The sequence below is a fragment of the Pinus tabuliformis genome, chromosome X, assembly GCF_031772625.1.
Source record: "Pinus tabuliformis cultivar Carrire ecotype Pingquan chromosome X, CPIR1, whole genome shotgun sequence".
Lineage (NCBI taxonomy): Eukaryota > Viridiplantae > Streptophyta > Pinopsida > Pinales > Pinaceae > Pinus > Pinus tabuliformis.
In genome coordinates this window covers 1,693,508,977-1,693,534,582 of record NC_142308.1, presented here as the reverse complement: position 1 = coordinate 1,693,534,582, position 25,606 = coordinate 1,693,508,977, and the positions used below count along the sequence as shown (strand labels likewise).

The 25,606-nt window shown below is 38.2% G+C and overlaps 1 protein-coding gene across 2 annotated transcripts in view; it reads left to right on the top strand.

The window, feature by feature from the left end:
- LOC149146516 (uncharacterized) overlaps window positions 1–11,050 on the top strand; it is a 317,259-nt gene extending 306,209 nt beyond the window's left edge. For both annotated transcript variants that reach the window (XM_089447797.1, XM_089447798.1), the window contains exon 17: window positions 10,408–11,050. Coding sequence is in view for 1 of the 2 variants with exons in the window: in XM_089447798.1 (XP_089303924.1) it covers window positions 10,408–10,413 (6 nt within the window). In the remaining variant the exon portion in view is untranslated. The remainder of the gene's footprint in view (window positions 1–10,407) is intronic.
- The last annotated feature ends 14,556 nt before the right edge of the window (window positions 11,051–25,606 follow it).

The following is a 25,606-nucleotide window of genomic DNA, read 5'->3' as shown; positions in this document are numbered from 1 at the left end:
CATACCATACATTTGAAATCATTTTCTTTCCAATGCCAGGGAGAGAAAATTTCGCTGCACCTTTTCCATAAGGAGTATTTTTTGTATCATCTGCAAGAAAGATGGAATTAAGTTGGCAATCTTGAAAATTCCAAAAGAAGTCCTGTCGACAAGTCATGTGTTGAGTTGCCCCTGAATCCAAGATCCAAGCATCTTCATAATCACTTTTAAGATGGGAGGAAAGTTGTAATGCCGACAAAGAAGTAAAGACATATTCTGAACCCTCATCATCTTGATCATTTGCAAATTGTGTTGAGTGCTGATGAAACTTGGGGATTTTATCAGTAGAAGTTCGATATTCTTCTACATGATGTCCAACTTTGTTATATCTTCGACACACAATTTGACTTGAGTCTCTTTCTCTTCCTGGAGACTGTCCTCTGCCTCTGCTTTGACTTCTGTTTTGAAGTTGTCCTCTACCTTGATTATTTCCTCTTCCTTGAAAATAACCTCTTCCTTAATTGTTTCGTCTGCCTTGAAAATTACCCCTGCCGGAACTGTTGCCACAATTAAAGTTGTTTCCTCTGCTTTGGCTTCGACCTCTACTTTGTACATTATGTGTTGCTTGATTTTGATTGAAATTCCCTCTGCCTCTGTTTCTAGAACTGTCAGTTGATGATTTACTAGTGTTGGCCTCTGTGAAAAAGACATCTTCACCAACTTTCTTTTTCTTCCCAAAGGTTTTATCAAGTTGGGTCAACATTTCGCAGAATTCATCAAACTTTAGCTTCTCTAACTTCTCAGTTAATTGTAGAGTTTCCAAAAAATGTGTGTAGGAAGAAGGAAGTCCAGCAATTAAAAATGTGACCATAAAACTATCATCTATTGCTTGAAAACCAACATTAATGATTTCTCGCTTAATATTCAGAAGTCTGGAGATATATTCAAGGACATCACCTCCTTCAGTCAATTTTTGTTGCGACAATTTTAATTGTAGATCAATTTTCTTTGATTCACGCTGAGTATCAAAGAAGTCTTTAAAAATTCGCAAAGCATACCATGCATCTGTAGCATTTGCTATATGGACATACATTTCATCATTAACAGAAGATTTAATGAGAGCTAATGCATTCTTAACTTCCCATTTCGCTAGTGCAGCTGCATCTATGGGTTTATTTGGCTTAATGTCACCATCACATATATCATGCCAAAGTTCATTATAAATATGAGTGCTTTCGATGAGGCGTCGCCATGTTTTGTAAGATTTTGTGCCTTCAAGTTTGTCAGAATCAAAAAACAAATTAATCAACTTTGACATTGTAGTGTTGAAGCTTCACACCAAGAATCAAGCTCAAAAAAAAAAATAGCAAGATGGGCAACACACTACGCAAAAAAAAAAAAAAAAAAAAAACGATCTATCGGGGCTTGGGCTTGACCCTTGTATAGTCTTTGAAATAGGAGAAAAATCACTGAGCTTTGCACTTTACTCTAGTCAATTTCTTAAATATTTACAAGAAAACTTTCGAAATTTGACTTTTACAATGCTTTGGCAAATCTTGGTAAAAAAAAATGTCACCCCCTCTCAAAGTAAAAATACTTTGAGTTACAATGTGATGAACCCAAATTTACAGAAAAAATCACTTCTTTTAGAAATTACTCAGCGCACTTTATTTCTCCATTACAAAAAAAAACTTATCTCTCCATTAAGTTTTCTTATTACTCAAAAAAATAATAATTACTCTACTTATTATATCATTACAAAAAAAATAATACTTCGAACGCACGGAGCTATTAAAGTTCCCTTCTTTCTAGCCCGTTTCTCCCTCAATGGACAATTTTTCTTGGCACAATCTCTCCACAAAAAGGTTTCCTTTACGCCAATGTTCTCTTCCTACACAAATCTGGTTCTTCATATGCATACTCCGTGAATAATTAATGCGCTTTCTGCACTACAACTATGCATCTCTATACATAATGTCCATTAATCCTTCCATCACTAACAACATTCAACAATAATCTATCTTTTCATGTTCTGATAGGAAAATACATGAAGCACAACTATGCATCTCTATACATAATGTCCATTAATCCTTCCATCACTAACAACATTCAACAATAATCTATCTTTTCATGTTCTGATAGGAAAATACATGAAGCACTGTTATGTCATCACTATTTCCTTTTCCAACAATATAAATTCAATTTTCTGTGATAGGCGCATATCATTCAAAATGATTACATAAAATGATTCCAAGTTCAACAGAAATTGTATGACATACGCACAAACCATAGAGAGATTTCCACTAGCGATGGATCATGGATGAGTTCGAAATGAAAAATTGTACTGATTTTGAAACTCAGGAATCAGAGATGAGGTTCGAACCTTGGGCGTCTCGCCTCGCTTCCGATGAACGTGTACAGACCAGCATATCACCACCATGAAGTCGGAGCACTGTTAAATATCACCACCACAAAGTAGGAGCACCGTTCCTTTGACGTTGAAGGAGATCGCAGTCGATTACACTCCCGAGTTCGATTACAGAGAGCAGAGAGCAAGGTGCACGCCTGACAAATTTTACGCTTCAGCAGCTCCACGTCTGCTTCGTAACAATGGTCAATGTTCCGAAGACCAAGAACACTGTTTGCAAGAACAAAGCTTGCAAAAAGCACACTGTGCACAAGGTTTCTCAGTGTAAGAAAGGGAAGGACAATCTTTCTGCTCAAGGGAAACGACGGTATGATCGAAAACAATCAGGTTATGGAGGCCAAACAAAACTTGTGTTTCACAAGAAGGCAAAAACAACAAAGACGATTGTGTTGAAGCTGCAATGTCAGTCTTGCAAGCATTATTCTCAACATGCAATCAAACCATGGCAAATAACGGGCCCTTGTTCAGACCCGAGTATGAGAACGATGTTCCTAATGCGTTCGATTATCTGCGCCTTTTCACGTTTACGTTCACTCTTTGAATCTGGAAAAGGTTTTCGACATCAAGTAATTTTTTTAATTAAGCAGAGCACTCAATTGCTCAATTGCTCAAACGTATCACACGCAATCCATTCATTTCAAAAAAACAATGATATAATTAAATTTCTTTTCCAGAAAAAAAATAAAAAAATAAATAAAATAAAATAAAATAAAATAAAATAAAATAAAAATAAAAAATTAGATACCATATATTAACTGACCAAATTAATGGAGTTTTCCATTTCCTTGTAGAATTGGAATCTCCTCCTCACATCAGCTGCATCATTACTGGAGCTCCAATACCACAATAATCGCAGAAGTGTCCTCAGACACGTAATTTTATTAATAAGAAAAAATAAGTACCTCTGGCATTTTGCAAAAGTTTACACCTGAACAACAAAACACTCTTGCAATGAGCTATTTATAAGTTCAATGTCTTAACTACCTCTAATTATGAATCACTTATAAAATAACAAGTGTCCACTTACAATAAACGCTATTCAAACAACTTCCTAACAATTCTCCTAAATTAGAGCCTAAGATACGACACATTTGTAGAGTCATATCTTTTTACAACAATATACTAATTCTAAATGTCTCTATTTAATAATTAAATATTCTAGATTAATAATTATTAATCCTATAAAAAAAAAGCAAAAGAACGGTCATATATAATTATTAAATATTCTAGATTAATAATTATTAATCTTTAAAAAAAAACGGTCATATATAATTATTAAAAAAAATTAAGAAAAAACAATTAAAAAAGAGAATATATAAATAAAATTGCGTAAATCTACAGCAGTCGTCGCCCCTCCGCCCCGCCATTGTCCCTTCCATTTTGTCGATCCGCTTGCATCCCTTGTCCGTTGTTCCTGTTGCAGCCTTTCTGTCGGCACCGTCCTCTTATCATCGACCCTTCTTCTATCACAACCCCTTTCTTTCGCAACTACCAGAAAGCACACCCTAAAGCTGCAGTCATACCCGGGCCCGATCCAAGTCAAATGACCTTTGCTTTTGTCCGTAGAAATTAACTTGCAATCCGACAACCATCAGCCACCATACGAATCCATTTTGATACAATATGAATTGACAACGTAAAAAGTTAGATTTTTACTTGTGTAAGGGCACACCCCTACGCTTCAATTGTGATCCTAATTAACTAATTATATTAACTTCTTGTTCTTAACCACCTACTGCTCGGCAATGACACTGTAGAAAATACTATCGAGCAGTTAGTCCTTTAATTGTTGCTAGCATTAAACATTAAATGCGATGTTTATTTTGAACCTTGATTATACGTGAATAAATCATGTAACTAACAGATTTGATGTAAATGGTATATCGTAAAGCCATAAAAAATTTCTTATTACTGCAATTAGCATATCATAACAAAAATTGAACCTTTTTGGATTATAAAGTGTTATATTACAAGGATATTTAAAAGAGAGTTTATTAAAGTGTCATTTAATATAAAGTTATTATAAAAAGGGATTATCTAGGAAAATATATTATTGTTGTATTATAGTGTTTACATCAAGGTTTTTAAAGCAAAAGAATTAATGTTTTTATTAGTGAAAGAATTTTACCTTAAATAATAAAATAAAGGAGATATATACAATCTTATGAAATAAAGAGATATATATTCCTATAAAATAAAATATAGAAGTATATTGCTTGACTAAAAGAAAGAATAAAAGTATTATAAAAAAAAAGGAAACCAATAGTGCAAGATTTTCAAAACTATATTTAATTGTGTTCTAGTGCTATTTAAAATTAAGAGGACTCTTGCAGGGAAAAATATTATTATTTCTATTTTGTTCGTTGAAAGTAAAAATTATACAAATTCTAAAATCACAAACCAATTAGTGATTCCTGAGTCAAATATAATTGAAAAATCAGGGTGTCTTAACAAAAAACAATATGTCATAACCAGTTTACAATTAAACATTGGGGATTATACATTTATATCACAATTATTTATTCAATACCTGTGGAACAATTAAGGTGACATTATTTTGGGTTCATTCTCGAACGAAACATTAGGGTCCTTTATCCTAAACATGAAAAATAAGTTTTTCACATTTTTATATAGAAAGAAAAAATAACACTACAAGATGTTATATTGAAGCCAGATTTCATAATATCAAAAGACATACAAGATATCTCAAAAGTAATTTTTCAAGAAGGTAAAAAAGTATTACAAAATATGGAAAGAAAAGTCGACAAAATTATCGTTGACAAAAATGAAGAAGTTTCTCAGCTTAAAGACTATAGTGAAAAATTACTAACGCAAATTAAGAAGCTTAAAAAGGAAAATAAATCATTGGAAAACAAGGTACAACAACTTATTGAGAAGGAAGCATTGAAATCTTCAAATGTAAAAATTCAAGTTGAAGAGAAATGAATGAATATTGATCTAGTGAATATCACAACTCAAGAAGAAGACAAGCCAGTGAAAGAAAAAGACACTCAAATCTTGCAATTCAGACAATGAATATTCCTAATGAAGATTCTATAAATATTCCTAATGAAGATTCTATAACCAATTCAACAACAACAATACCTGAAGTAAATCGAAAAGTTGCCCCACACATGATAAGGGAAAGTCAAACCAAAGAAATTCCTTATGTACTTCTGAATCACAAGCACTGACATCTCAATCAAACTACGAATCGATATCACTCAGAACAAAAACAACAAACTTATGTTCCAAATAATATTGAAGTTTGCACAATCCAGTCTTGTTATATTCATCACAAGTTTCCAACAGCTACAAGATTCCACAGAGGATTGACTTAGGATGGTCAGATCCCCTCTCAGTATGACAATTTTGTTTATCACTCAGAGGATCCTATCATAATGTATCAACTAAGATGATAACTCGAAGAATTCCAAAGGTACAAAGAAACATATGACATGCCTTGTCAACAATAAGCTTTGAGGGCAAAGCTTTTTGAAGATGAAGGCAATGTTATGAATAAAATACATATAAAAATAATATAAATGATAATAATCATAAATAATGATTAATTAATTAATAATTAGTATTAAAGAGGCATGTCTCTAAAGACATGATAATTCGTGAAAGGGTACCTGCTTAGGTATATCAGTGGACCCTCAGTTGTAATCAAATCACATCTCATATCAATTTTTTATACATTATTCAAATATATATATATATATATATATATATTCCTATCTTCGATGGATGTCTTCGTGTACCAAGTGTTTTGAAGATTATTGCAGCGTACAAACTTTGTTTGTAACAATACCCAAGAAAAACAAGCATAAACACCCAATAACATAATGAAAAATCATACTTTTAGGGTTGGATGGCCGACTTTCAAACATATGATCATGACTGATGAGCGAGCGTACATAATGGTTGGCTCAGGTGGCAGAGAATAGTAGCACATCAAAGCTATCATGTGGCTGACAAGGGGCTGATGGCTACCAGCTAAAGACAAATCTTAGGAGAAAAAATTCTCCTATGGGGTCACCCATTGGTGGTCGGTAACAAGTCCATGAATACACCAATGGAAATGAATTCAAGAAGTTATGTGGTGAAGCTGCAGGACTTGATTTGGAAAATCCTTCTGAGTATTGACAATTGATTGGGTTATTGATGTTCTTAGTGAACACTAGACCAGACATATGTTTTGCAGTCAATACTTTGAGCCAATATATGATTAAGCCATCGCATGCACACTGGATTGTTGCAAAACATGTGCTAATATACTTACATGGGTCCATCAATCTTGGATTGAGATATACTGCTGGAAATGTGAGACTACATGGGTGCTCTAATGTTGTTTGGGCTAGTAACTCCGCTGACAAAAAAAGCACATTTGGATGTTGCTTTGGCTTCGGATCTACCATGATATTTTGGATGAGTAGAAAACAAAGTTTGTAGCCCTTAGCACGACTGAAGTCGAGTACATTGTTGCTAGAATGGCTAGCTATGATGCAATATGGTTGAGGAAGCTCTTTGGAGAGTTGTTTGAACATGTACTCGATACGACAGTCGTATACTGTGATAATAAGAGTGGGATTCGACTTGCAGAAAATCTTGTGTTCCATGACAAGTCCAAACACATTGAGATTAAATATCACTATATCCGGGATATGGTGCAGAGAGGAGCAGTGAGACTCCATCATATTGCAACTGATGATTAGATAGTTAACATACTCACAAAAGTTATGCCGAAAGGGAAGTTCTTGGTATTCAAAGACCAACTTGGACTGACGAATGTGACCCTTCCTAGTGGGGGCGGTCATGGATAATTGAGAACACTGAGTTATGCTCTTCCCTCTTGTTTGAGCTCACAAGTTGGGAATGGAGCCAAAAGAGCTATTGGAGTTGAGGGAACTCTTGACTGTAGGTTGTGTGCGATCCTTGTCATGTGTTGACAAGTGGTAGTTCCCCCTACCATCAAGTCTGGGACTTGCCTAGAGTATACCCCAGTACGCAACCTACCCACACGTTGGGCTTGTTGGGATTGCCACTCATCTAGCCAATGGGTATGGTGAAGCTTGGTTGTGCGCAATCCTTGTCATGTGTTGACAAGTGGTAATCCCCCCAGGCAGAGGTGAGATTTGGTTGTGCGCGATCCTTGTCATGTGTTGACAAGTGGTAATCTCCCCAAAGTGTGTGGATGTAGGTGTTCTACCACTTGACTCTTGAGGTGAGACTTGGTTGTGTGCGATCCTTGTCATCTATTGACAAGCGGTAATCCCCCGAAGTCTTGTGTCAAGGTGGGAAGGTCAGTGGATATAGGGTGATAGATGAATCTCTCCTATGATGATTCTTCTTCACTAGAAAAAGACATCATTGTTCCAGAGAAGAGATGAACATAGATGAGCAGAGAAAGTATTGATCTTTGCTGCAGAAAGAAATGTCTCCCTAGCTAAGAGGGAGTGTTGAAAGTTAGCAACTTAGGGATGAATTTCCTTAAATAAAATCTCATTTCTGACAATTCTAGAGTGACTTTTTAAAATTAGAAAGTCATCTCTAACATCTCAAGTATGACTTACCAAAAATAGTAAATCACCATGCAAATTGCATCAATTGGAAATCAAGTATAGTTGATGGAAAATCACTTAACTTATCATTAATCAATCCTAATAATTCAATTATTATTGAAAGGAATTACAAGTCACCTTACCTTCATGTCTCTCAATCACTTCAAACCTCTCTCTCCTTGATGGCTTTCATGGCTCTAAGTTACTCTATCTAACTTAATGGATATGTTACACTCTCTCTTACGCTCTCATTAAAGACATGGCATATTCCTCTTACACTCATTAAAGGCATGTCATAAAAGGTTCCTCTTATGTTCTCTTTAATGGCATAAGTTACTAAGGCATGTGTTCATTTCCTTAATGGCATAAGTTATTAAGGCACATGTTGCCTCTTCCCTAAATGGCATATGTTACACTTCCTCAAAGCATGCATGTTGCTCCTCCTTTATGACAAGTATTCATTACTCCTATATATGTATCTCTTATCATCTCTTCTCCTCACATACTTGTGCATTGTAAAAGAAGAATTTATGAATTCGAACTTGAGAAAGAGTTGGAGAGACTTGAAGAAGATTGTGAGGGACTTAGAGAGTAAGCACAAAACTTGGCGAGCCAAGGTTGATTCAGTGTTTCAGTGTTAATTTAATTGAAGGAAATGTTGATTCAGTGTTTGCATTTGTTGTTGCTACCAGTGATCTTTATGCTACAACTTGTTCAGATTTGGGTGAACTTACTCATTCTCTTGATCTCTCATTGTATTCTGTATCTCCGCTGAACAATTGATATCTACTTATCATCTCTTCTCCTCATCTACTTGTGCATTGTAAAAGAAGAATTTATGAATTCGAACTTGAGAAAGAGTTGGAGAGACTTGAAGAAGATTGTGAGAGACCTAGAGAGTAAGCACAAAACTTGGCGAGCCAAGGTTGATTTAGTGTTTCAGTGTTGATTTAATTGAAGGAAATGTTGATTCAGTGTTTGCATTTGTTGTTGCTACCAGTGATCTTTATGCTACAGTGTTTGCATCTGTTGCTGCTACCAGTGATCTTTATGCTACAACTTGTTCAGATTTGGGTGAACTTGCTCATTCTCTTGATCTCTCATTGTACTCTGTATCTCTGCTGAACAATTGATATCTAATAGAATAAAAATCGGGTTGGGTTTTCCCCTTGTGGGTTTTTCTCTGTTCATTGGACCTAAATTCTCTGTCTCATGTTGTTCTTGGTTGTCTTCTATTGTGCATTTGGTTTATGTGCTATCTACAATTGCTTAACTAATATTGCAACAAAAATATGTTTTGGAATAAGTGTTACATCATAGAACATTAGAATTTCAACACAATTGACCTTCGATTTCCTCTTATAATCTCTCATTGATGAATCAATGGCCATGATTTAATCACAATCAATTGCTAAAATCATCTTGACCTCATCAAGTGACTTTTCTTGAAGTCTCTAGAGGAAAATTGATTTACCCCAATTAATATTGATTAATTAAGCTATTTCCTTAAGTTAGAAAAATTAATTAACTGCTTAATCAAATTTAATCAAGGTCTTTTCTCGTGAAACCAATTATCGATATTGGAGAAAATGTTTTTTTTAGCTTCATAGACACAATTTGAGATTCGAACACCCGTGCGAGCTACACAAACTAGGTCTCGAGGACAAGGGATTGTAAAGTGCTTTTGCTTTGTAATATACATGCAGCCCAACAGTAGTATTTGGCCCGCTATCTTAAGGCACTAACTAGGGAGGTTCAATTGTGCCCTTAACCATACAACTGAACTATCTAGTACCCTACCTAGGTACTAGAGAATGGTCTCCTATAACATATCTAAGAAAAAATATAAATAATCATTAATAAGTGATAATTACTAGTAATGTAAAAACATGTCTCTTAATAAAAGGGAACTTCCGCTTAGGTATATATGGGTCCTCATTTGTAACTTAATATGGAACTTCGTGGCTTTTTATATTCTCAATTGCAGCGGAATACATTCATCATTCGGTTGTGTTTGATGTCTCTTCTATATTGTTCAGAAACAAGATTGCTAGATGGACAGACAATGCCCCAGTTCATGCTTTCTAATTTGTGAATTAGATAATATTACATTATTAATTCCGTTATCGGGATAGTCGAAGTTTACATTTCTGTATCATACGTTGCAAGTACTACCTGGTGTGGATTTAGTTGGTATATACCTAGATATGTTGACTGGGGATTACATAATATTCTGCCCGTAGAGGGTTATATTGTCATGAGATATGTGGATTGATTGTTTTGGATTATTTTATATATAATTAAACGGTGGACTGAATGATGTTGGTATCTTTATCATGAATAATCAGAATTTGATTGTTTGATGTTAATTTATTGGCGTTGTTGCCTATCTTATTTTTGAGTTGTAGGTACTAACTTGATCCATTTATTCTGCAGGTCTGATGGTTTTAGCTTTTACTTTAGTTATACAATTCTTGCCTCTGAATCAACCAATCAGGAAGAAAGTGAATGCCACTTGTTTATTGTGCTTTTGGTGAGCACGGTCTGCTTGTTGACCCTAGTGTTTCCTTCCCTTTTCTATGTGCTCACTTCTTGTAAACTAGCTTTACTACTAGATCAAATGCAGTGTAGAATACAACGAAGTAGTATGGTAATGACCTAGTGAGGCATCTGCATTTAGAGGATGTATGCCATTATGAAGCCATGCAAAATTCCATGATAGCAATTTAAAATTCTCAAAGCTTTGAAGAGATCGTTTCTACTATTCCTCCGAAACATTATTTACAACATTATGTTGTATGAAAAATATATCTGTAAACATATCTGAACAGTTATTGACCACAGCCAATGGCAATTATGCCTCAAAAGTATCGTAACATGTTTCTCTTGTTTAAGCGGTTACGTCCAGTCCTTTTCTCCACATGGTTGTTGTGTGAAGGAAACGTAGGTAGAAGAATTTAAAATTCGGAAATTGCGGCTTTGAATGGTGCAATTAAGAAATTCTACTTTTTTTTTAAATGTGGATACGATTATGATCTCTATTTTAAATGTGGATACATGTTCGAAGTATTTTTGGTCAGAGTCGTGCTTTATGGAAGTCCAACGTTTTCTTTAATGGCTTACCATCTTAATCATAGCTGGAACAACAGCTGCAGTATTTACGGTATTCGAATTGAGAAATGATAGTTTGCTCAAATGATTAGCTTTGTGATTCCTTTTATAAATTTGGACAATATAGTAGCAGAAATAATTTCAGAATCATCATAATCAGGGTTGAAACAGCGTATCTAAATTATCTTGGCCTGTAGTTATGCTGTGTGGCAGTTGTATCCCTCGTTATTATTTGTTGAGTCATTCCCTCTTGGTCCTAGTTAGGAGTAGGCTGAAATTTTTACTTGATGGAACTCAGATGTTCCCTATAATGGAAGGGGATCCACTAGTTCCTGTATGGAGCGTCTGATTTGAGATGAACATTGGCTAGTAGATGGACATTAAATGTTTACATTATTACTATACTTTATCATGTGAAACAGTATTGCTGTCGTAATCTCTATTTTGGATATCATTATGCTTTACAAAAAAATTTAAATGTGTTGTAAACACTGAGGGGTGAATCAATGAATCAATATTCTCTTCAATGTGTTAATTTCAACTTCACAGAGCATTAATTATCATTAGCATTAAACCATAACATAAAGTAGCAACACCATTCAACAATGCACAATGTCTAAGACAATACACGAGATTTTTAGGTGGAAACCCTTTGAGGAGAAAAACCACTGAATGTTTTTTAATATAGATTTTCAAAAGTCTAAATCAATAGGAAGCTTCAACTTCCAAGATTTTCCGCATCAACTGAAGGAAGCTCCAATTCTTGGTTTACAAGCTCCAACATGTTGGATGTTCGAACGCTCTGGTTTACTAGATCCAACAGGAAGGACACTTCAATGCCCTGGTTTTATCAGCTCTAACTAAAAGGACGCTCCTACTCGAAGGACACTTGAATGCCTAGATATACAAGATTGTATGTCCTTTTTAAATTATGAGGAGAAAGAGCTTGAATGGTAGATACTCGGCCAGGACCTATGCTTATTCCATAATTAAATACAATATGTCCAAGTAATTGACTTGATTTGATGCCAAAAAATGATTTTGCGGGATTCAATGATCTTCCATATTTTTTACAACAAGTAAAAACACTTGCAAGGTGATCAAAATGGTTTATCCGCTTTTCAAAGAAATTGTCAAATCATCTAAATATACTTGAATCATTTTTCCAAGTAAGTCATCAAAAGCAATGTTCATAACCCTTTGAAATGTGGCTCCAGAATTAGTGAGACCGAACGGTATGCGATGAAAAATGAAAATTCCCCACTTAGTGGTAAAAGTTATCTTATGTTGATCACTTTTCTTCACATAGATCTGATTATAGCCAAAGAAGCCATCAAGTAACGACATTATAGCATAACAAACAACTTGTTGTAAAACATGTAGCATTTTAGGATCAACATTTGTTCCAATGTTCACTTGTATAGTATTATCAATAGTCTTATGAAGTGATTTATTGGATGAAGGGATTTTAGCTACATCACTATGCGAAAAGACATTTTCCAAGGGAACTAAACCTTTCAGATATGTGTTCTGATCAAGATTAATGATTTTGGATGATTCTTTGGTATCATTTGTGAGAAAACTCAAAAGATCATGGTTATCATCAAAGGCTTGTCAAGATTCTTCATTATCAGGGAGGTGGGGTCTATACAATGTTACTTGAATCATCAACGCAATTAGGTTTGTTCATTGAATTGAAATATCTAGGCCTTGCAACATACATTGCCAGGCGGTCAGCAATGGAATTCAGGCTTTGGTTTATGTGCATAATATTAAAGCTCTTAAGTTCTAAGATTGTATCTAAAGCAAGGGTTGTATAATGCCTAATTAGCTTGTTTGAAGGAGTATATATATCCTTCTGATTAGATTGATAATTAGTTTAGAATCTCCAATTATGAATTCTGAGGAAGAAGACATTATTTAACCCCAAGTAATAGAGCTTCAAACTCTGCTACGTTGTGCACACATGCAAAATTTAAATGATAAGTATAAGAATACGATTTTCCAAAGGAATTCTATAGAAGAATACTAGCCCCATTTCCCTCTTGTGATGATGCCCCATCGAAGAACATATGCCAAGTTAAATCCGAATTAGGGGTAACATTTGCAATAATTTGGTGGTTGGTTTCCTCTTCATTGAAAATTGAATAAATTCCAAAGTCCTCTTCAATATATTTGATTGATGGTTTGGGAAGATTTTCAATATAAGGAACTATCGTATCTTCCCTATATATGATTATATTCTTGGAACCTCTAGGAATGATGAGATGTGAGCCATCTGTAGAATAATAACCACTAGTCAACGATTTCCAGTCTCTACCAAGAATGATTGAGTAATTATCAATTAGCATATCAATAACTTGAACATTACAAGCCATTCAGATTTCAAGGTGAGAACACAATTCTAATGTAAGATCCTTGATTTCTCCAATGGTGGTTTGTTTTTGTCTGTTGAAGGTTAACACATTTCTAGAAATTTCATTCGAACAAGAAAGGCCTAGTTCTTGCATGATAGTTTTGGACATAACATTTGGATTGGAACCCCTATCTAGCAAACAACAATGAGCTATTTTATCAAAGATTTTTATAGAAACATAAAAGGGTAGATTCCTAGGTTGTTTGGAATTTGTTACCACTTCAACTTCCGAATCTTGGGGAAGCTAACTATCGTCTTCCAATTTAGTAATGGATATCAATGGAACAAGTGATTTTTGTTGTTTTTGAATAAAGTTTTTCATGTTTGCAATCTACTCAGGGATTTGAGCTAAATCAAGAAGTGTTGCTTTGGCTTTGATTTTGGAAAAATCTTCTATGATGTATTTTCCAACAGTCTTGCGCAAATTGTCATTTTGTTTAGCAACTCTATTATCTTTGATGATAGAAGCACATTGCTTTGAAGCAAAATTGTGATTAGAGAGATTGGTTTGAAAAAATTTGTTATAATTTCGAGAATGAGTATTTACAATATTTACATCGTCATCTATCTCATATAGAGTATTTACAATAGGATTTGGAGGTGGTGGAGTCGGTTTCTTTCCAAAAATTCTTTCTTTGCTTGCCTTCGTAATACCAAGTCTCGTCATGATAGTCCTCGCAAAATTTGCACCAGTGTCTTTCCAAAAATTCTTTCTTTGCTTGCTTTTGTAATACCAAGTCTCGTCATGATAGTCCTCGCAAAATTTGCACCAAGGACGATTTGAAAGGAGAATTCCTAGAGAAGATGAAACAAGAGAAAGCTAAGGGATAGATGTAAGTGAAGATTGAGAAGGTGTAGGTACAACCTTGCACTCAAATGAAATCATGTGATTATTCATATCTTGCATTAATTGTAAAATTGCATTCATTTCAGGTCTCTTTTAGATTCATTCAAAAAAATACCAATTCTTAGATTTTGATTTTCATATTCGAGACGAGTCTGTAAGTCGGTAGTGAAATCATTGACATATTGTAGTAAGCATGTCTTTCGGAGTAATCACATCAGTATTAATTGGTCGACGTTTTGAACCAACTAATGCGGTTCTTCCTAAGGACAAAGGTGAAAAAAATCCATAGATCCTAATGAATAAATAGCAAGGATGTATCATAGTCCAGAATTAACAGTTAGAAACTAGTTGTTAGGCAATTAGTTATTTAATTAATAAATTAATATATTTTTAATTTTTAAATTCCAATCAACAGACTAGCTATTATAAAATTATTTATTAATAATATTAAAATATGACTAGAGTCAAATCAAAAACATATTAATAATACAAACTAATTAATCAAAATATATATATATATATATATATATATATATAACAAAACAAAAAATTATTTATTGCTAATATTCAATTATTATATATGAAATTTTTATTATAATAACCACTTATATTTATAAAATGATTAAACTCAAATAAAAAACAAATTAAAAATACCAATTAACTTTATTTATATATCATAAATAAATAAACCAATAAATAGACAAATAAAAAGAAAAATATAATATTTACCAATAGTTTATACATATATGAAATTACTCATTATCTTAAAAAAAAAGGAATAATCAAGATAAAAGAGATGGAATCCAACTCTTACTCAACTTCCACCCATATTCCCTGTTGAGATTGTTAGCATGTTTCTCAATCTCAATAGCCTCTCTTAGCTTCCTATGGTGGAAATGATCAGCCCTAGCAATGACTTTCGCATCCTCAATGCAAACATGGTGTTTATATTTCTTTGCATGCTCTGCAACAGCTAATGAGCGAGATCGGTTGTGCCTGATGTTTGCAACATGCTCTTGGATTCTCTGTTTAATAGAGTGGCCAGTCTCCCCAGTGTAGGGAACCCCACATGAACATGGGATCGAGTAGACACATTTCATGTCCTTGGGGTCAATAGAGTCTTTAACAGATCTAAGAGAATTCAATGATATTAAGGGGCTTGAAAGTAGAGGAGACATTATTCTTCTTCAAAATATGGGCAATCTTATCAGTGGTTCCCTGGATAAACGAGAGTTGCACCTTAGAGATTGGGCAATCACTCGAAGGCTTAACCCTCAACTCTTTACATGCTCTTTGGAAAGCCTTGAGGCTTTGAGACCCTGTTATGAAACCAGCTCACAAAAAGATAGAAAAGATAGATCAACGCCTTAGAAATAAGTCTTTTCAAGGGGGCAACCTCCTTTACATTACACAAATAAACAATTCTTAGATGCTACAAATGACAAGACCTCCTTTCTATATATAGGAGTCTATGGGGTCATAATATAATCAAAGCCGACATAACAATAATAATGTAAGGGCACAATAATAACAATATGGGGACTACATGGGCACAACAATATAATAAGGGGGTTGTACTAATAACAATAAGGGGTTACACTAGTAGTATAGGGACTTAACATGCCCCTCTCCTTCAAAAAGTGTTGTCCTCAACACTTGAGTAGTTCATGATGCTTCTGTATAAAATTCTTGTCCTCCCATGTGGAATTTTCAGCGAGTAAGTTCTTCCACTTGATGAGATACTCTGAAATTGATCGATTTTGTAGCTGACGAGTTCTTGTTTATGTGACTGCTCCAGGTTCCAATATGATTTTTCCTTCCTCGTCAAGTTCTGGCAATATTGTTTGAACTGGGATCTTCTACAACTTTTGAATGAGTGGCCACACTTCTTCGTCCTTCTTCCATTCATCCTTGCTTCGTTTATCCAATCTGGTTGGATAATAGAAATAGCACAAAGCGATGCTTCCACATCCTGATCCTTTCTTAAGAGTGCATCTGCAACAACATTTTGCTTCCCTTTTTTGTAGATGATTTCAAAGTCATAACCCAACATATTTGTGACTCATTTTTTCTGTTCTTCTAAAGGTAATCTTTGTTCTAAAAAGTATTTAAGACTATCATGATCCATTTTTACCTTAAAGTGTCTTCCCATTGGGTAAGGTCGTTGTTTTTTAATTGCATGTAGTATTGCGAATATTTCCTTCTCATAAATAGCTTGCTTGAGATGTAGTTGTAAAAATACCCAATCACCTACATCAAAACTTTTTTCACTGCGATGTTGATCTACCTGTTGATTCATTCAATTCTGCACCAAAGTGGCATTATCCTTTAAAAGTTGGAGAACTTCTTGTTGATGCTCGATGTGATCTTTCACTTCTTCAACATTTTTCTTCTTGATATGTCCTTCTATCTTGATAGTTTGAGGAGTGGTAATTTTTTCCAACGCATTACAAGATATGGTCGGATTCATTTCTTGATGCTCAATGTGATCTTTCACTTCTTGAACATTTTTCTTCTTGATATGTCCTTATATATTGATAGTTTGAGGAGTGGTAATTCCGGCCAATGCATTACAAGATATGGTTGGATTCATTTCTTCTTTCTCGATGTGATATTTCACTTGCACCTTTTTCTTCTTGATATGTCCTTCTATCTTGAAAGTTTGAGGAGTGGTAATTCTTGCCAATGCTTTACAAGATATGGTCGGATTCATTTCTTCTTTCTCTGGGGTTGTGTCCTGGCATATATCCTCTTTTTTTATGTTTCTTGATTATTTTCTTCCTCCTCTTCATACTCTATGTAAAATAATTTCTTCTCAACACACTTATGACATTTAGTGCATTTGCTATCACAATTGTAACAAAGCCATTTTTCTCTTTTTGCTTCCAATTGTTGTGGTGTAAACCTTGTAGGTTATGGAAGGCTAGGAGAAGAAACACTTGCATAATTAGAGTCATGAGTGGTGGGATTCCTTGTTTCCATAATTTTGCTTTCATTTTTTCTTGCCCACCTGAATGCCTTCTCCAATGATCAGGTTCCCAAAGACGAACCTCATGTTGAATGTTATCCTTTAAAGTACCTATGAAGACATCAATCATTTGCTTCTCTAGAATATCATTTACCCTTATATTCAATTTTTGAAAGTCCTCAATGTGCTTTGCAATTGAACACTTTTGTTTGAGATTTATCAATTAGCTAAAGAAGGTGTTTCTCATTGTATCCTCATAATGCGCTATCATTTCCTCCGTGAAAATGGACCACGTAACAAGTTGTTTACGAGAACAAAGCCCTTTATACCATAAAATTGATATGTTTCTAAATATAAAGATGCAATGCATGCCTTTTGTAATAGTTGTACACCATGTAAATCAAAATAGTTCTCCATTTGTAATATCCAATTTATCGGATCTTTGCCATCAAACTTCTTCATCTCGCTTTTTCTTGATTTTAGAAGCTCGATCTTGAAACGACTTTAACTCTGTAATTTCAGATCCTCCAATTTTGAAATCGCGACCTGAAGTAGTCCTCTGTGTCCTCTTTCCAATGCCACCAGTCTGATCGAAATTGGGTTCCCGAAGAAAGATTTATTCTCAATCTCCCGCGATGACCTAATTATATACTAGTTCAGTAGCGTGAACTTTTATGGCGTACCACGTGTCACTGTTTCAACCTTAGGTTCTGAAAATTATACCCAAACAAAATATAGTCCGTCCTATTTCTGTAACTTACAAAAGTTCAATCTGATGCTCAGAGAAAAAGTTATGACGCTTTTCCCAAGGTCCCCTATTTAGGATGTAATTCGGGAGTCTCCAAATACCCTAACTTCCTAAGATCATATATCCGAAAATATAGCGAGCCAAGATCTGAAATTTGGACCCAAGGTTAAAACCGATTTTTTGTCAAATGGGTTTTCATTTTAGCTTCTGAAACTTTGTAGTGAAAATGGTATAGCGAAAATTCCATAATGACCTGTTTGGAGCAGCGAAACCCTAGAATCCAAAGCTCTGATACCAAATGTTATGAAACCAACTCACAAAAGATAGAAAAGATAGATCAATGCCTTAGAATTCAGCCTCTTCGAGGGGGCAACCTCATTTACATTACACAAATGAACAATTCTTGGATGATACAAATGACAAGGCCTCTTTTATATATATAGGAGTCTAAGGGGTCATAATATAATCAGAGTCGACATAACAATAATAATGTAAGGGAACAATAATAACAATAGTGGGCTTCTATGGGGCACAATAATAACAATATGGGGACAACATGAGTGTTACACAGCAATTTGTCACCGTTTGTCACCGTCCCTGTTACCCCTCACCCGCACACTGGAGGACTCATTCCGGGACCTGTGAGAAATGACATGACCTGAAACCACTTGCATCAGATTCCTCTAAGTATGAGCTTCATTTGCCCTGAAGACATCTCCTGCAAAATATCCATGAAAACAGCTCTGTTTGCATTAGCGCGGGTCCACAGTTCATTGCCCGCGCCAATGAGGGAAATCCTCTAAAAAGGGTGCGCCATTGGCGCTCTGTCTCAGAGTCGCACTCGCGCCAACTGAATTGAGTAAAGTTTTTAACCAACAAGCTCCCGAAGGTTCTCTTCAACCCATTCACCAACTGAATCTATGTTGAGCTAGGATGGTTTGGCTTCGAATCTCCATAGAAGGGAAAGTGGTTTGCCACCTTTCATGGAAGTTTTCGAGTGATAAATCCAATCCCATGAATAATGTGGTTGATCCTATCTCTTTCCTCTCTATCTATAAAAGCTTGTCTCTATGCCTTGAGCAAGCTAGTTACAGTAGTTCTAGTTCCAGCATAGTGATAGAGAGTCTGAAGCTGCAAGAGCCTTGTTTGCACCCATAAGGCCAAATCTAAGTAAGGAGATTCTTGCCACCCAAAGAGAGAGAGGCTTGTTCCTCATCCCAACAAGCTTTGCAAGACTTGTGTAGCTGACTACTCAGCCAAAGGAGGATTTGACGTCAGAACAATGGTTGTATTCTTCTTTGTTATTTATTAATAATAGATGACTATCATTATGGTTCCACTCTCATTGTCTTATGTTTTATGTTGAGTTATATCTTTTCTGACTGATATATAATTGCATCTACTAGATTTTATGCTTGTATTTGTGTTGTTCTTTGCATGTGCAGGTGTCTAATCACGGAGATCGTGGGGATCGTGACCGGTCGAGGCAAAGGAACGAGGGCAACATCTCTTCTACGAACACTAGCGTTGGAATCCAAGTAGGTTCTCACCATCCACTTTTTATTTGCAATTAGGAACTTGCGTGATAGCATTGTGTGATTGTTGCTAGACCCGGTCTGGGCTAGTAGGGATCGTCTCTATCCGCAGAGAGGATTTACCTCCACAACAATTTGGCGACTCCACTGGGGAGTCTTGTCTCTTTGGTTTCTCGTTTGATTGCTTAGATAGCTTTCTGGGTTGGATTTCTTGTTGTTTCTTGCTCCCTGGTTTGCCTAGATACTGTTTTCAAGCCCTGGGTTGCTTGCTTTTGTTTTTGACTTAGCAAACTCGATTAGCGTGCTTTTTAGCCTTACAGTCGCGCCAATTGGTGCAAGTTGCTCAAAGACAACCCGCGCCAATCTAATCAAAGCGCGAGTTGCAGCCTGACAGTCGCGCCAGGCCTGTCAACTTTTCTAGTTTGCTTGTTTTCGAGCCCTCTGAGCTTGGATTTGTATCTTGCCACGTCTTTTTCAATTACTGGAGTGTGTTTGATCCTTGTTTGATTGGTTTTAGACGTCCATCCTTCGGGTGTTTGCCTTTTTCTATCGATTTCACATTTTAGCCCTAGGGCATCTAGTGGCTTTGTGCGTCGAGCCTTCCGTAGGAGTCTTGGGTTCTTTGATCGTCCAGTCGACTTTGTGATTACCTTTTTGCGCTTGATCAGTAGTTGTCAAAGCCTTTTGTTGGTATTCAAGTGATTTGCTCCTTTTCCGCTTGGATTTCGCTTGACTTCGTTTGGGCTTAGATTACATAGCTCGTAGAGGTCTTTGTGTTTTCTTCTTGGTTTGAAGGACTGTTTTGGTGTTTTGGGGATTCGATTGTGTTCTCATTGCGTGAAATTGGTCTTTTTGCTCGGTGTTACTATCTCTCAAAATTTGTTTAGTGCACTTTTCCATTGAAAAGAAAACGAACAATCTCTTTTGCGTTGCATTAGTTAATTGAAATTAGAAGCTTTTCATTGATTACGCGATTTAAAACAAAAAAAAGTTTCGTTTATTTGTCATTAGCTGCATTAGAGTGGTTCTTGATTGTTTGTGGTCATTTTGTTTGAAAAATTCTCAACTCTCTCGTAGTTAGTATTCATCGAACGAAATGGTATTCTTTGGCATATAGTTTGCATTTAGGGAATTGTGAGAGATTACATATAGTAGGACCTGGAAATTGAAACTTAACTAAAGATCAACCATAAAATGAACTGAATGAACTTAAAAATGCATTGGAACATAATGCTCACTGATTAGAGGTCTAGGCTAGAGACGTGCTCTGGCGTCGTTAAACCTAGTCACTGTTGTTTCACACTATGGTTGGGTGATTCCTCCTTTTGTGACTCGATAGTGGTCTAGCACGGATTTGAGCTCCCACGTACCGTCACGTATATAGGGGAGACCCCACTAGGTTATCATCCTTTATCCACAGGAAGCCGTGTCTGCCGCCTTACAAGCCGTAACGCACCGAACACAACATTCAGGAAGATTGACTGCCGTACGGGAAGTCCTTGGTTTTCATATGACTGCCAAGGTGTATATGCAGTTTTACGGATTTGTTTGGTAAACCCTTTGCCTAGTCTCTCCAGAGTAGTCACTTTTGATCCTTTTCGGACTCCTTAAAAGAAAAGGCTCGCTTGAGCAGTTTGTCACTTCGGGCTCACAAAACATTCAAAGGCGACTAGAGTCACCTTTTTGTCCTTTTCTCGACTCTTAAAACATGAAAAGGTCAAGTTGTGTCTTTGCGTCTTAAAATTTATTTGGCCACGATTAACATTACCTGGTTAGATCTTGTGTGCGTTAGTTTGAGTAGGGTCCTTTATCGTTAGATTCCCTTAGGTCCTGTTTGAAGTTTATCATCCTGGCTGAGCCATCGACTCCCGTTCCGAGTGATCAAGGGTCTCCATCTTCCGCTGCTCCTGAGGTACCGGTTGTGAGTGATACTCTTCCTGTTATCCCGAGTATCCAACCGATCAACTCTCGTGCCCCGGGCGACGAGGATTACGAAGTCGATTGGAACCCCATCTGGGAGCCTGACGAGGACGATATTCCTGTTACCCCCCCTGGTGTTTCGTCTCCAATGTCTACCTCTCACATGGATGAGACATCTCCTAGAGTGAGCGAGACACCTGTGTTGTCGAATATCGACACTCCCATCCCAGCTACTTCTCCGCTTCCCCCACGCTACCAGTCGTTGAGGGATAGGGTAAGTGCCAGGATCCCTGCTTCGACTATGTGGGACCCCCACATCACTCCCACCACGGGATCTTTTGTTTCACAAGTCCACACTACACCTGTCACTTCAGTTCCGACAAATCCAACTGTTTGTATAGCACATTCAACTCCGGTTGTTAGTGCCGTTACAACGTCTTCAGCTTTGAACACTGGTGCTGGTCCCCCTCACGGTCAAGTGAGTAGCGGCCAGCCGGCACACACACCTAAAGTTATCCATCCTGCACAAAGTGCACCACCCTCTTCTGGTCCCGTCCCAGGAGGGGGGCCATATGATGCCTATGGACAAGCTGTTCAGGATCCGAATGCGCAAGGTCCATTCTATTATTACGATTCTGCTGGTCAATACCTTCAGCTTTCTCAACCCTTGCCTACTCAACCTATTGTTGAGGTTTCGGTACCATTATCCGTTACTTGGAACGCCACCACTTTCCATGGGGGCCAAGTAAGGCCTGCACAGCCTCAGGGACCGCCTAACCAAGGCCAACCATCTTATGTGCAAACCCCTCAAGGGCAGCAATATTATGGCCAGTCTTACCCAGGACAACCTGGGGGCCTACAAGGACAACCCTATCAGGGACAACCTTTGGCCGCTGGTGGTCCATCTTTTACTTATCTGACCCAACCTTCTGGTTACCCGGGGCAACCTGGTATCCAGCAAGGTTACTCGTCTGGACAACCAGGACAGCCTTACATCTAACAAGGCCAACCTGGTATCCAGCAGGGTTATCCCTCTGGACAAGCTGGACAAACTTATACTCCACAAGTTCAACCGGCAGTCCAACAGGGGTATCCTTCTGGGCAAGGTGGGCAGCCTTACGTACAGCAGGGCCAACCCACCGCTTAGCCTAGTTATCCTTCTGGGAAAGCGGGTCAGCCTTCTACACAGCAGGCCCAACCCACCGCCCAGCCTAGTCATCCCTCTTGACAGGCTGGCCAACCTCAAGGTCAACCAGCCGTCCAGCCCACTCAACCATCTGTTCCGCAAGGACAACCCTCGGTTGCTCAAGGACAACCTGGTACCCAGCAAGCTCATCCTTCTGGGCAAACGGGCCCGTCCCAAACCCAACCAGGCCAACCTTCCGGCCAGATGGTCCAAGCTCAACCTGTTCAAGGACATCCTTCTGGGCCCCAGACTCAAATTGGTTATCAAATGCAAGGTGGGCCACAACCCCAACCTTCCTACCAAGCGCAGCCTTCTTATCAGGCTCAGTATGGAGCTCAGCAATCGTATGGCTACCAGCAACCCCAGGGGCAAACTCAATTTACCCCTTATCAAAATTATCAACGAATGCAGGTCACTCCTTACCAGAATTATCAGCAACAGTATGTTGCACCTGCAGGTCAAGTTGCTAATCCATGGGGTGCTGGGGGGCAGACCCAGGGTCAACTGTCTGCTTATGGACAGAATCTTTATGGACAGAATCCTTATGGACAGAATCCATATGGACAGAATCCTTATGGACAGAACTCCTATGGGCAAAATCCCTATGGGCAGAACCCTTATGGGCCAGGCCCATCCGGACAAAGTCCATGGGGGCAACCACCACCTGGTTGGAACCCTGGTACTACCTCTCTTCCACAGCCACAAATGTCCTTTAATCCTCAGTTTCCTTTCTTAGCGACGTTGGAACTCCCAGATGTGTCCAAGTTGACAAATGACCCCATTCTTCATAATCCATATTGGCCACCAGTTCCAACTAAGATACCCGGTGATTGCCCGAAATTCGATGGCAAAGCTGGTGAGGACCCTCAAGCCCATGTCATGACCTATCACCTTTGGTGCTCATCCAACTCATGGCTTGATGATTCCATCTGACTCCGCCTCTTCCAAAGGACTCTCACCGGCTCGGCCGCTAAGTGGTATATTGAGTTGAATCGCGGAACATTTCAAGATTTCAACTCGCTGGCTATGGCATTCCTAACTCATTTTCAGTTACCCATTCGGTATGAGATAGGGACACATCTCCTTACGTCTCTCAAACAGGACACGACCACGCATATATCCGATCATATACATGAATGGAGACGGCGTCGTCGCTTGATCAAATTTTGGATTCCTGATCAGCTCCTGATCGATTGGTTCACGACTTCGTTTGTCCCTGCGATCGCGCGAGACATCGCCATGGGAGCTTGTGTAACTGAAGAGCAGGCTATCGCGCATGCTCAGTACCTCGACTTAGTATATTCTCAGTCAGGTACTTTATATGATTATTTGCCAGACGCCCCGAGACCCGGAACATCCAAAGCTCTGCCAAAACCATCTGTTGACGGTGTTATTGGCTTTGTAAACGCATCATCAAAGAAATCATCTACGAACCCTGGGAAGCAAAAACAAAATGCTTCTAATGGAAACACTTCTCAGGGTCAATCTAATTCTGGAAGTACTTCTGAGGTTAACGCCGTTCAGTCCACCACGGCGGATAAATCCTCGAAAGGAAAAAAGAAAGGGAAAGCCAAAAATAAATCCAAACAGCCCAAACAGGACTCCCCTAAACCTCCACCCGAGGAAGGAGCCAAACGAAAACCTAAGTATCCTTGTCTTATCTGTGATGAGGATCACTACACTAAAGACTGCCCTAGGCGGTCTGAAGTTAGTCGATTGTTGAAAGGTGCTCCTGGGACTCCTGCTGTGCTTAAAGAACCTTTCCCTTCACAGCAAACTCAAATGGTGGCAGATCCATCGCAACCCTCTTCTTCATTCGGCTCTCAAGTATTTATGGCTGGGACGATTCCCATCCATGTCACTACTCGAGCGAAAGAATATCCATCTCATGCCGGGAAAGAGCCGGAGGTCCCCTCCAGCGCTCCTCCGTCCAGTTCTGGTCCACTCCACATCGAAAGACCTAGCACTGAGACGACTATCCGACCCCCTCCAAAAGGTGTACTCCGGAAGTCTTCTTACAACCCTAATGCTCGTGCTGCCCAGCACTACAGCATCGTTGAGGACTTAGCTCAGGCTCCGTCTGCTATGTCCGCTCTAGAAGTCCTCCAGAGCTGCCCCTCCCAGAGGAAGTCCTTGCTATCGGCCATCGGTGGCATAGACCTGGCTGACTCAGATTTGATTTCTTTTGATCTCGAGGGCTATACGCCGAGACTGCCTCACCAAATCGCTTTCCTTATACAGGTCATCATCAATGGTAAAACGATTCATCATACAGTCATTGATGAAGGTGCCTCAACTTGCATCATGTCTGTTGCTTGCTGGAAAGCTATTGGTTCTCCAACATTGAGCCAGTCTCCTACGACGTTAGAAGCCTTTGATGGAAGAGAGTCCCGTCCTTACGGTATCCTCCAACGCTTGCCCATCTCCTTGGAAGGGAAGACGGTAGAAGTGGAGGTCGAAGTTGTCGACGCTAATCTTACCTACAACCTCCTCCTCGGACGTAGCTGGACATACGCCATGCAAGCCGTGGCTTCCTCCCTTTTCCATGTCATTCGTTTCCCTCATCAGGGGAAGATTGTCACGGTGGACCAGCTCTCCTTCTTCGCCTCCTCTTCTGAAGGCAATGTGCCTTTCGTGGAGCATACCTCCAAATCATTCGAGAGTGTGGGAGCTGGGCTCTTTAAGGATCCCGCCCTAATGGGTGTCTTTCCCCTTCCACCTCCGAATCTCGCCCCTATTAACATGATTTCCGTGCGTTCTGATCCGTGGGTCCTTCCTCCCGCTAATCAGATAGAATCCTGGGGCGATATGATGCCGTTGAGTCCTGCCGAGCTCAACTACGTCGAAATCGTTGCTGCATCGGCTCCCCCTCCCGAACCTGCTCTTCCGAGCGGTGTTCCCGAC